Raw genomic sequence first — 13,057 nt, forward strand, 5'->3', positions numbered from 1 at the left:
TGAGATTTCTCCTTTGAACTTTGGAATACTACAGTGGTCGTCTTCTCTTTGTACAGCTTATTTATATTACTTTTCGTAGGAACGAATCGTAATATAAAAAGTGTGAACAGGATATTAACAGACATGAAATATCTACGAAGATTATATGGAATGAATCAGCAACTTTCCATAGGTAGCTCGCTTTCATACAAATTTTTAATCATCTACCATTACGTTTGTTTGTTGCGGTCACTCATTATGTTGTTGTTTACACAATTATTGTCACCAAGCTTTGTTTAATCTTTCTCTCTTCATTCTGGAGAAATACAATCATCCCCCGGTCATAGGTCATTGTTTTTGATTGTAAGCATATATATAGAGATACATTATGCATGTGTTTCTGTATATTTATGCATATATATATGTATGTACGCACACACATACACACACACATACACACACACACACACACATACATACACACAACATTTCTAGATAAGGAGTCAGGAAGCGAAAAGCGCTTATTTCAATGCGTTGCATCTATTCTTTCTACCCATGACCTTAGTATCTCTTCATCATTCCGTCTACATTCATTCACATCATTCCCGCTCTCTTCCCTTTTGCACATTTTGCGCCGCTTCTCCTTCACCTTTCTCTTTGCACTGTATGTATTTACTACAAAAATGTTTTCGTAGATTTTAGCATATTATATTATCTAATAAAATGACTGACATGTGACAAATATCATTAATTAATAGAGGAAGTGGACAGTGTTACTTAAATGATATTCCTGACTTGTCTTATTAATATATTTATGCTGTAAAATGTTGAATGGAAGCTATGCTAGAGCTTTTCACATGTTCAATTCTAATTCAATATGATTTGCTTTCAAATTGTTTTATAAAACATCTCAGTCAATCTTGCAACCAAATAGAAAGAGACAGAGAGAGAGAGGGAAGGAGAGGGGGAGAGGGAGAGATCGAATGCTAAAGTATACAGTTTAGGTGGTGAAAATTTTTTTCTGTAAAAGAAATAGCTCATTTGTAATTTTATTGGCTTTAGTATATGAGTTATTTCAGTGTTACTATTTAATCTCTTCTCATTTATCTGTGGTGCTGATTATTGTATGAATTTGAAATAATGTGTGAGTGGATCCTCCTAGATGACGCTTAATACCTTCTGTTGATAATTCATTCAGCAATATTATCAGTACTTGGATATCACTAACTGCAACAGAAATCATTCATTTCCCTGCTACCCTTTCCTTGCCTTACCTATTTCCGCACTTACCTTCCATGGCAACTATCTAATATCATCATCAAATCCATGAGGGAGGGAGGGTGAATATTGCTAATGCTCATGCTTCATATAATTTGCATATTCCTCTAATGTGTACCATTTGTCAGGTATTATTGCTGATTGCATTCAATTGGTGATAAAATAATGAGTGTTGACGGAAGTACTTCAACTATAGTATATACAACTACCATTGTAAATTGATACTTTTCTGTTGTAATTCCCGTAATTTTGTCATTGAATCAAACATTTTGAAACTTTGAGAGCTTGATGGATAATTTGACATTTTCTTGAAAGAATTATTTTTGCATTGACAGCATTACCGCATTTTCTTTTTTCTATTATTTTATGCGAAGCGGTGTATTCTTTTGTTTAAATTTAACTCCAAACGATCTTTTAAAATTGATTTATAGTTGGTAGGATGCTTGAGCAAGGTGTGACAGTATGTAGCAGTGGTAATAAACCGATTGGTATGGAATCAGCGAATATGTACTCGAAAATTGCTGAAGTAGTCACTACTGATGCTGTAAGTTCAAAAATTTTCGTTAAGAAAATTATATTGTTAAGAAATTAGTATGATTTTTGATTTGAAATACAAAGAGAAAAACTTTTTTATTTTCCGTGAAGGCTCTCGTTATAACAGCCTTATTTTCGATTTTACGTTGACATTTGATTTTTAATTGTATCCATTTCACTTCCTGATTACATTCGAATTCGAATTTCGGTAGCAAATATGAAGAAGCGAACAAAACCTTTAAAATTTCAAGACTAATTTATGTTGATCAGACTCTTTTCTAAATCTCTAATAATACTAGTTGTTTCTCTTTTTTTGGCCTTTCATCTTATCACGTGAATGAAAATTTTCCCTTAGATATTTAGAAAGTTTTGATAAGATTATATATTATAATAAATTAATTTTCTTATTTGATTAATTCAGCAGTATCGCTTTTGTTTTGGTCTTTTGCTTTTTTTTTTTTTTTCTAATACTTTTCCAAAATATAGTTTCTAATGATTGGTTTCCCAATCAGCAACTTAGTTGAATATTTTCAAGTGCTGAATTATTTTCAACAATACACTCCAAGTCTCAGTTTAAAAATTTTTCCTGCAACAGATAGGAATGTTTATTTGTTCCTCCCATGGATGTGCAGCGTTAAAATTTTGACGAAAGTATTTAGTAAACTAGTAATACTTTTCGAATTTGTTTGGTGTTATAGCAAGTATGTAAGCCTGTGTAAAAATTTTCTGAAGAATGTAAACTTCTTAGAATTATGAAAGAAAAGTAATTCAAATGGAACTGGCATATTGCAGGTGAGACAAGAAGTTGATTGGAAGTATTTAGCAGTGTTAATTTCTTTAAAATTTTTATCATATCCATCATTGATTAGGTATTTCTGCATTCAAACATGGCCACGAGGGAGATTGACAGATTAAACTTTTTATGTACGCTATTTTCAAAAGGGTTATGGTGAAGTTTTTTCGCAGAAGTAATTGTGTTCAGAAGGATTAGATGAATTTCAAATTCGGAGTAGTTTTAGAATCAGAAATTATAAATTACTACAACTGAGCTTAAGCATTAATTGAAATAAGCATGGTGACAGTTTTGCATTTCATCAATAAGAAATGGATTTTTTTATTCATATAATCAGAGGAATCTGCGGTTGGGTTTTGATTAAATATATTTTCCGTCTTTGCTTAGTAAAGATTCTTAACACATATTTTCTTCATTCTACTGATTCTGGAAGCATTTTCACAATGCAAAAACTACAGCAATGTTGTTTCCACTTGATATACTGCTCCCTCAAAACTTTCTGTCTTTAGTAAACCTATAAAATGTGTGTTTATCAAGCTATAAAGTTGAGATTTTTTTCACTTGCATAATAATCTTTAAATGTACCAATGCTGGAAAAAGGGAATTTTGATTATATTCAAACATTCTCTACCAAAGAAAAAGCATTAAGCAGTACAATGCTTGTATCATAACGATCTCTTATTATCATGATGAATATTTTTGTGGAGAAAAGCACAGATTTCCAAATATGGCATAATCCCATGATTTAAATTTAAACTTAAAGGATGAGATTTGTTCTTTGCAGCTAGTCATATAATATGTAAACTTTATATGTTTTCAACTAACTTTATAAGCGAGTATATAACTTAAATTCACTTGGCACTATCAGAAGACTATGATTTATAGCTTCACAGGATGAATGAATCAAATTTAATTTCAGCAGGGTATTTGTGAATCATTTGCAGTTATTTGCAGACATCTCTTAATGGTGCATCGAAGAACATTTTGAACATTGAACGGATGTCACCAGCTAGTGTTGATTCTGGTTTCGATTCATCGTTTCCATCTTCACCGGACTGTTCACTAGATTCATCAGTTGTTGGAGCAGAAATGACGAAGTGTTGCAAGGATACGAATTTTAAACGACGGCATCAGACAGCTATAGCTTTAGCTGGTGAGCACTTATTGTAATGCTGCTAATGCTGGTGATACTTCATTCTTATTTGTTTAGCTACACATGGGATATCATATTAGTTTTAATTTAAGCACCGGACGTTGAATATATGTTTCAGTAATTTTATTGAAGTCAATAAAGAACTTAGTTACATATATCTATCTATGAATGAATGAGTGTTGCTAGCAGTGATGAAATACAGTTTAATTTAGTTCTAAAAATGTATTTGAATTTAAAGTTTGACTTAAATAATCGTCACGAAATCCTGTGCATCATTCTTTCACAGTTTTAACGGATCCCACATATTTCTTTCTACTTCAGTTACATCACAGTGTCCACTGTCAGTTTGTCAGCCGTCATGTTCATCCTTCTCGTCGCCAATCAGTCGAACATCAAGCGGCATTAGTACACTTAGTACAAGCAGTTTGATTAGTACTGATACGAAAACAGATGAAAACTTTTGTCTTGACGAATGTCTTCTGGAGAAAACAGCTTCACTAACATCTTTGTCATCATCAACACAACTGGTGACTGATGTTTCTGTTAATCAAGATTTGGGAGTTCCATCAACCGACAGATTAGGTATCATCTTATTCATATTTCAAAATCATGCGAATAAAAAGTAAAAATTCATATTAAGAGTAAGTTGTCAACGAAGAAACTTCACGAAACAATTTGTATGTGATAACTATCTCTGTAATCATGTTGTCGAAATAGAATTTCTGAAATTTTAAGTTTATTCATTTATATTTACCACTTAATTATCCAAGATTTGCTAATCTAATTTCTTTCACCGTAAATCCACTGCTTTCGAAAAGTGGAGGGGAAGAAGAATGACGGAAAAGAATTCGGAATCATTATTGGTCACGAGTATTATGACATCTTTCTTATTACTGTTTTAGTAATCAAAATATTCATTACTGAGATTCGTAATTCTTCTTAGGCAACAGTGCTGAGTCAGGATGTTCAACAGTCCCTTCTTTTTCTGGCAGTTCGTCCTCAGAAGTCACTGAGTTTAACTTAAGACTACGTTGTCATTGGAAAGGCTGTACGGAACGATTTGCATCTGATAATGACCTCTATGATCATGTTGTTAAAGTAGGATTTCTGAATTTTAAATTCGTTTTCTACTTGCATATCCAAGAAAAGCTTACTGATTTAACCAGTATAAGAATCCAGCTGGAATTCTATTTAAAAAAAAATCCAGATTGCAAGCTTTCCCTCTGGAAGGTGTGTAAGGCTAATTTACACCTACTGGCTGAGAGATTCTGATGGTAATCACAAAACGCTGTTTAGAAATAATGCATATCTAGGCTCATTTGGAATTGTTGCGACCTTCAGTATATTTGGATGGTAGTAGTAATAGCGGTAGTGGCGGCAGCGGTTCACAGTCACAAACGATTGGTCGTTTAAAAAACTTGATGTGTCAGTGGGGAAGCTGCAAAATGGGTCTGAGTCGTGGCGACTTTCAAAAACAGGTGTGATGTTAGTTGTCATATAAGAATGAAAAATGAATGATGTGGGAGAGCATTTGTTGTAAGAACTTCAGTTTATTATCTGTTTTCGGTTTTTTGGTTTTTGTCTTTTTTATGAATTATTTTGAAAATCAAAAAACTTTCTTGTGCTATTCAGTTCGTTTGGTTGGAAGAACATTTCACAACACGACATGCCGGTAAAGCGCAACCATACATGTGTCTTATAGAGGGTTGTTCATTAAGATTTACATTAAAGCGCTCATTGGAAGAACATCTCAGGACGGGTCATGAAAAAGTGAAAGGTTTGATCTTTTTCTTTATGATATTGAAGATTTTCTAGTATTTCATAGGTCTTTATTTTGAAATCTTTACTTCCTTTTCTGTGATAACCAACACTGTTATATGTTGCTTGATGAACAGGTTTAGTTTAGGGTGCTGAACTTAATTGCACATCAGATATGGTGTGAAGTATATTTTAAGGCATTTGCAGTGGGTCACATTTAAAAAATGGTATCGACGTAAGTTATTGCATTTGAACCGAAATGCTCTGCATCTATCCGAAATTATTACAGTTTTCATTACACAGTGCAGTTGATAGAATTTTCTCAGTTCATAAAGACTTTCTACAACATTTGTTCACTTATATAAGTTGAGTGCAGTAAGAGATGAGATTTATGAGTAGTACATTAACTGACAATCGAATAGACTGCTTCCTTCTGATTTAATTGCAGCCAAACGATGTCATACTGAAGAAGGTGAATTGTCGAAAGTCAAATCCTGCTACCAATGGACACCTCTTCCTTATTACATACCAAGTAACACTTTTTGTTTAATAAGCACGCATCTGCAGAAAATAGAATATGAAAATCTGATTAATATGGATTATCGTAGTTTGTGGAATAAATTTCTGATGTAAATATTGGTGATGAAATTCCTTTCTTTTTTGTTTCCTTATTACATCGCTTTTTTTTTCTGGAGTTTTAAGTAACAAGTCTGTTTTTGGTAAAAGAAAATATTTTTAGGCGAGAAGAATGACTTTTTGGATCATGCAACAGAAGAATGGATCGTTATGCGATTGCGACAATATGAGCGGACAAGTGGTGCTTGTTTTATACCTCGCGAACCAGCAACACCTCGTGGTGGTGCTGCATATCGTAAAAGACGTCGAATACTCACTTTTGCTATTGAACCATTGAAATTTACTCCAAAAGTATGTTTCTGTTTCGGTTTTTCAATACAACATTTTGAAATGAAAGACTTTTGGAAAATGTAATTGTTTGGGAGAAAAGTGATAGCAGCGAGCAGTTTAGGTTTGTTCAGCGTTTCAGAATTCGAAGTGATTTCAGTTCTTTGAAAATTGATTTGCCGAAAGTCATATTTTACCAAAAGCCATTACCCTGACATTAAAGTCATATTTTATGAAGAACTATTGCCTTGACATTTTTCCGAAGTTCGTTTCTAATGTTTTTTGCGCCTGCCATGTTTCTCGCTTTTTTTTGTCTTTTAGTTATCTTAAATTCTTCTTTTTTGTTTTCCGAAGTTTGAGATTTTGAAGCAAGTAAAACTAAGAGAGATTTTAGCCAAGACCAATTCGACCATATAACAATTTTCTTATCTCAATGATAGACAGTGAATTTGGATTTTTAAAGCTAATATGTTTAGGCAGTGGAACGTTGAAATGTGCTGAAATAAGCATTGATAAAACATTTTTAGGTTATTTCTGATACGATGGAGTTAGCAGATGCAAAATCACTTATCAGAAGTGCTTTCATTAGTGCAAAGAGTTGTACAAATTCTGCGGATAGGACCATTACGGATGGTAGCTAATCAGTGATTGCGAGCTGATTCATTCGTGAAATGGAGATTTTTTTGCAGGTTTGCAATGATACAACTTTTGACCTGTAGTATTTTATTTGAGTTGAAGGAACTAAAATCCTATATCAAACTGAAATAATGTAGTAGTGTGGTAGAGATGCTTATCAAATATTAACCAAACATTTATCTATTTAGGCAAATATTATGTGTTTCATATGTCTTAATAGACAAAGCTTAGTGAGCAGATGATGAAATAAATTAAAATTGATTCCATTCATATTATAGAAATCAAAATTATCTTTTGTTCTTCTGTTAATGTTTTTAAATCTTTCAGATTAGGTATCTTTTGACGGTCAACAACGCTTCATTTTCATACGCAAAGTGTTTTCTAATCTTTTTTGGGTAATAAATTGTTTTTGTTTTGTTTTCAGCTTAAGATCTCGTGTGGACATGCGTACTTGTATTAGAAGTATGTGTAAATCCATAAAAATCATTTGATTGATTAACTGGTTATTTAGTTGGTTAACTGATTTTCTTGAGAGATTGTGGTTGAATTTTTCTTTTTTGCAAATGAAAAACTACTAGCTGGAATTGCTGTGCATCTTCCATGACCTTGTGCAATTCGTATTTCATTGTTCTAATATTTTGTTTCATTTCTGTAGATATTTGATCATTTTCCTCTAATTTGATTGATCATTAGAAACACGAAAGTAAGAATGTGTGCAAATTTACAATTTTCATGGTCAATACTTGAAATGAAATGAAAAAAGAAAAGAAATTATCATTTAGGGTAAAGAGATAAATTATCGTTTCTAGTTGTTTCCATTTTGTTAAATAGGAAGCATGTGTTGTAATTAATGTTTACTTCATATTTTGTGTCTTATTAATGAATATCAGTTTATATATTGTTCCGGCTTTTAATTCGTTAGGGAGTAAGATCTTTGAGTAATCCGTGACTCCTGCTAGTAATCCGTGACTCCTGCTAATAATGCATTTGTTTCTGTTTCCAGTTGAAGTTGACACCATTTTAGTTTACATTCGACGGGTTTTAGGTCATCTTGATAATCAGAATTGACTGCTTCCATATACCTACGACTCTGTTCATCAGCAAACGTTATGTCGTCAGCTCACCATGTTATCACGGCATGAAACAAATGTCTTTAATTATTTATACTGCTTTCTATTTTCTAGCAAAAAATCCATTCTATAAAAATACCTGTTAATATTATCCGAATAATTAAAGTACACCTATTAAGACAGGTAGCAGGTAATGTTAATGGTGTTATTGGTGAATGGTTATTTCAATCTGCCGGACGAGTGCTCTTACTATTCCTCAGGAATCCTGATTATCCCTTTTGCAGTGCCTACTATCTATCATAATTTAGATTAGACAGCAACTTGCACATGCTGAAAATGTACATTTCTTGACTCGTTCATTTTTATGTACCTCTTTTGTTCGATGTTGTTTCAAGGAGGGAAAGAATAATGAAACTTTTGATATTGATCTGCTGTCATCTTCCCGTTTCATTCGGGTAAATGCTATATAAAGAAAACCTAAGATTGTTGTAGGAATCAGAAATGGATGCAAAACTTATAATTTCAGATGCGGAATTTCCTTGTTATACATCAAACATTCCAAAGTCCGTATGCTCTCTTCAACTCACTCAATCACGAAGAGATTAACTGCCGTGAACAATGAATCAATATTCATCGCATATAATAATAATAATATGACAAGAGAACAAATTTTTTTTGCAAACAAAGAATATTTGTAGATATATTGTACTTAGGTAGGAACAATTGTAGCAGCATTTTCCTTGAAAACTTTTCAAAATAAGAATTATTAAAATAAATCAATTCCATGCTTCTGTTCCTTAATAAAACAACGGTAAAAAAAAAAAAAAAAGAAAGTTATGCGTTTGTACATGATATCAATAAACAATTAACAATTATTAGATGAAGGATATACCAGCTCAACTTAGTCAAATAAATGTCTCATATCCGGTGGTATTTCTACTCTGCTCTCGAGATCTTTGTATTCTATTGTCATCTTCCTCGGCATCTGAAATGAAACAAATTTATGCTTATTTCACAAGCATTAACTAAACTAATTAAATACAACAATTAATTAGCTGATGTATTATCTCATTTATTGAAAGAAATATTATGTAAAATGAATTGTATGTCTTACTTTTCTCCAGTGTACTGAATCGAACACATAATACGTTCCTTTCTCAAATGTATTTGTCTGTTCAGTAACACTTTCATAACTGAAACGTCTCACCCATAAACGTTCCACTTTATGGTAACGCCATTCTTTTCCATACCTGAAAAAAACGGAAATATTTAGATACTTGAAGAAAAAAAAAAAGAAAAAAGGAAAATTTACAACAAAAAGTAAGCTATCAATTAGCTCAATTAGTTTTAAATATCATACTATCTAAAATGTAGCAAAACTTAAAAACTCACAGCCCATAAGCAGCAGCAATTTGATATTGCTCACCCGGATAATTATAAAATATGTAAAATAATGCATCTTCTTCTAGCAGTGAAAATTTCATTTGTGCTAATTTGTCGCCAATCAATGAATTCAACTTATACACTTCCGGTATCTATACTGATTTTACATCAAAAAAAAAAATTAAGTAAAAATGAGGAGGAAGTCATTAAAAAGCCAATTAGAGAAGTTGGACATAGGAAAAAAGTTGGATCGGTAAATGATTATCAGTGTTTGTGAGTGAGTGATTGATTATCAATGTGACAATAATGAGAGGACACACTATTCCATACGAGTTTGACATTCGTTTTAGTGCAATTTTGCAGAATTCTTAAGTGTGACAAGATATCCTTATATCATCAATATCTAGTTAAGCTTACAGTAACTCTGCAAAATTTTTCTTCAGTTAAATTTAAGCTTGTATGCTTAAAAAGCTTAAATGCGAACCTTAACCTCAATGTGTGGTGCATGATTCGGCCTTTTTGCCCATGGTCCACCATAATTTTGATGAATTTCGCGTCTGAAATTAACAAATGAATAAATGCATGTTCACAATTTAAAATTTGTTTAAAAATGATTTTAGAAATTTTAGTTTATTCCGTTAAATTAATTTTGAATGGAAATCACAAATGTCAATGTTTTCATTGATTCTGTAAAAAATTGTCGCCATTTTTTTCTACTTTTTGCTAATCATCTTGTTGACTTTAATTACCTTGTTAACTTTATCAATTAATCTAATTAACCTACCTGCCATGTCCACTTGGATCTGGTACTTCAAGCCTAAAAAAAAAACAAAGAAGACAAGTAGCATAAATCCTTTTTTTTTCTTTTTTTTTTTTCAATATATACAGCATAAATTTTAAACTTCAATGTAAAAAATAATTTATTATATTATAATTAATTAAAAAATGTATTATTTAAATGAAATTAGAAAAGATTTGTTAAAGTTGAAGAAATTGATGATTAGAACGAATGCGGAAGATTGATTACTTTGAGAGAGTTGAATATTCCGAATATATTTGACTCCAAATAGTATACCAAGAAGAAGAATTATGCATTCCTTTCACTGTTAACATTTTGTTTGCCAATTTCCTTCATTTTGTTTAATTTTCCATTGATAATAACTACTAATCATATATTATCCTTCTCTACTCTCTCTCTCTCTCTCTCTCTCTCTGTGTGCTGTGTGTTTTCCCCTCCTTTTATGTTCATTATTATTTTTTTAGACTTTTAAATTATTTTTAAATGATGAACACCGGAAAAAGGAAAAAAAAAAAAAAAAAAGAAAAAACAAACTTAAGTTTAATTTCTATTAAAAAAAATCTAATACCCAAACTTACTTAGAATTCATGCCTAAACCAATTTCTAATGGATTTTCACCAATCAGAACTGTTGAAAGTGCTGAATCAAGTTGCATTCCTCGATAAGCAGACAAATATCCGATCATTCCAAATTGATCAGTTAACATAGTTGATGGGATATTAGTTACAGTACCTTTAAATTTAAAATTCTCTCAAAATAATATAAAAATAAGCAATAAATAATGATTTAATGAATAAATAATCATAAATTAAAGTGAAATATATAAAAGAGCACTTTTGTTTAAATAAATTTTGATAATTTAAGTAAATATAAATGAAATGAATAAATGAACACAACAAACCATCCGGATATATCTCTATTTTTGGTTTTGATTCAGGTTGAAAATCCTGCAAGAAATTTATTCGAAGCTTAAATTTGGATTAATTCATTTCATTAAAACTGTTAGCTTTTTATTAAAAAAGCAAACAAAATTAGATGTTTTTCTTGTTTTTTTTTTCTTTTTGGATAAAATATGATTAACAATTCGAATTGTTTATTTGCAGTTTTTTCAATGCTTGCTGAAATTTTCAATCTTCTTTTCATGATAAATGAAGAAGAATGCATTCGGATGCTTTCAAAAACTCATAAATAGCAAATTTATGCAAATGAATGAAAGAGAGAGAGAGGGAGAGAGAGAGAGAGAGAGAGAGAGAAACCTGTAAAGTGGAAGTCCCTGCTACTGGCATCCTAATTCTACTTGGCTCGTTTACAGCTCCACTTGGATCATTTATAATTCCACTTGGCTTGCTCATAATCTTACTTGGATCACTTATAACTGCACTTGGCTCACCAACAGTCTTACTTGGTTCACCTACAGTTTCACTTGGCTCGCCCATAGTCTTACTTGATTCGCTTGCAATTCCACTTGGCTCGCCAACAGTTACAGTTCCACTTGGCTCACCCATAATCTTACTTGATTCGCTTGCAATTCCACTTGGCTCGCCCATAATCCTACTTGCTTCGCTTATAGTTTCACTTGGCTTACCCATAGTCTTACTTGGGTTATCTGTAATTCTCCTTGACTTGCCCTTATTCTTACCACGTCGTTTGCCCCTTGATGATAAAGTACTTTGCAATGTTGGAAAATCTTCATTTCGTATTTGAAAATCAGTCTTTGTTGGTGACTGTCTCGGTGATTTCTCCGATTCCTGTTCCATTATTTAATCGTTTCAAAATTCACTGCAAAAATGAAAAATTTTCTTACCTTCAAACATAAACATTGAATCATTTCAAATCATTTTGTGTTCAAATTTTTATCAAAGATCTTTTGATATTACAAAAAAAAAAAAATCTCTTAAATTGTATTTAAAATAATCTGAATCCCAAAAAAAAAAAAAAAAGGAAAGATCATTTGATTATATAATCAGTATCTAACTATTATCACTATTTTTCATCTATAGACCACCTACCAAAAATGATATTTCAAAAATAAAATGCAACAAGTAAACTTCAATAATTATTCATAAAGTCTGAAATACATTTTGTTTTGTTAAAATCAGAAAAAAGGAAATTATTAATTAACTAACTAACTAACAACATTAATGATTGATATTCATTTTAATTTTATAGATAATTATCATAGAAATTGTAGAACTTACCTTTAATAATATCGTAGTAACAGTAGTAATAAGTAATATTACTTGTAGAAATAAATCAAATGAAAAGGTTAGAAAAAAAAAAAAAAAACAACAACAACAACAAGAAGATTTGTCACTTTTTGAAAGTAACAATGAAGATATCTTATATATATATTAGTTAATATTCTTCTGAGAAATTTTCCGCGCATATTTGCTAAAAATACCGCTTTTATGGAAAAGATATCTATCTACCTATGGATGAAAGAATACAAAAAATACCTGTGAAAAAGATGCTTTTCAATTGTACAAAAAAAAAAAAAAAAAGGAATAATAAATTTGAAAACATTATCTTTTTAAATATTAACTTTATACTAGTTAATTTTTTTGAGTTATTTTTTAACAGTTTTTCGTTTTTTTTTTTTTTTTTTTTGTTTCTTTTTTTCTATATTAGTTTGAAACTTGCAACAATCTTGTCTATTGTGCTATATATCCAATGTTTACAATTGAAATTTTAACTGTATTTATTATTTTGCAAAAAGATATGAAAACAAATTTAAGTTTTATTATCGTTAGATAAAAGTGATAACAGGCTAG

The 13,057-nt window shown here is 31.0% G+C and overlaps 2 protein-coding genes across 3 annotated transcripts; one reads left to right on the forward strand and one right to left on the reverse strand.

Annotated features, from left to right (window-relative positions):
- Positions 1 to 1,762: 1,762 nt before the first annotated feature.
- Bm1667 lies at positions 1,763 to 7,039 on the forward strand (the record flags this gene model as incomplete). 2 transcript variants are annotated; one of them, XM_001894881.2, is made up of 9 exons in its annotated part: positions 1,763 to 1,801; positions 3,539 to 3,737; positions 4,059 to 4,319; positions 4,681 to 4,835; positions 5,051 to 5,215; positions 5,370 to 5,514; positions 5,944 to 6,027; positions 6,235 to 6,422; positions 6,926 to 7,039. In XM_001894881.2, the coding sequence occupies 9 exons, from the start codon at positions 1,763 to 1,765 to the stop codon at positions 7,037 to 7,039; spliced, it is 1,350 nt and encodes a 449-aa protein (XP_001894916.2). The 2 variants fall into 2 exon arrangements, with proteins under 2 accessions (XP_001894916.2, XP_042934115.1); XM_043078181.1 differs by lacking the exon at positions 1,763 to 1,801 and having other exon boundaries at positions 3,584 to 3,737.
- Positions 7,040 to 9,005: 1,966 nt separating this feature from the next.
- Positions 9,006 to 12,043, reverse strand: Bm8378 (NOT2 / NOT3 / NOT5 family protein; the record flags this gene model as incomplete). Its single annotated transcript, XM_043078182.1, has 8 exons — positions 9,006 to 9,089; positions 9,219 to 9,354; positions 9,497 to 9,639; positions 9,972 to 10,044; positions 10,272 to 10,304; positions 10,865 to 11,018; positions 11,188 to 11,233; positions 11,543 to 12,043. The coding sequence occupies 8 exons, from the start codon at positions 12,041 to 12,043 to the stop codon at positions 9,006 to 9,008; spliced, it is 1,170 nt and encodes a 389-aa protein (XP_042934116.1).
- Positions 12,044 to 13,057: the final 1,014 nt, after the last annotated feature.

The sequence above is a fragment of the Brugia malayi genome (genome assembly GCF_000002995.4).
Source record: "Brugia malayi strain FR3 genome assembly, contig: Bm_v4_Chr2_contig_001, whole genome shotgun sequence".
NCBI classification, from domain to species: Eukaryota; Metazoa; Nematoda; class Chromadorea; order Rhabditida; family Onchocercidae; genus Brugia; species Brugia malayi.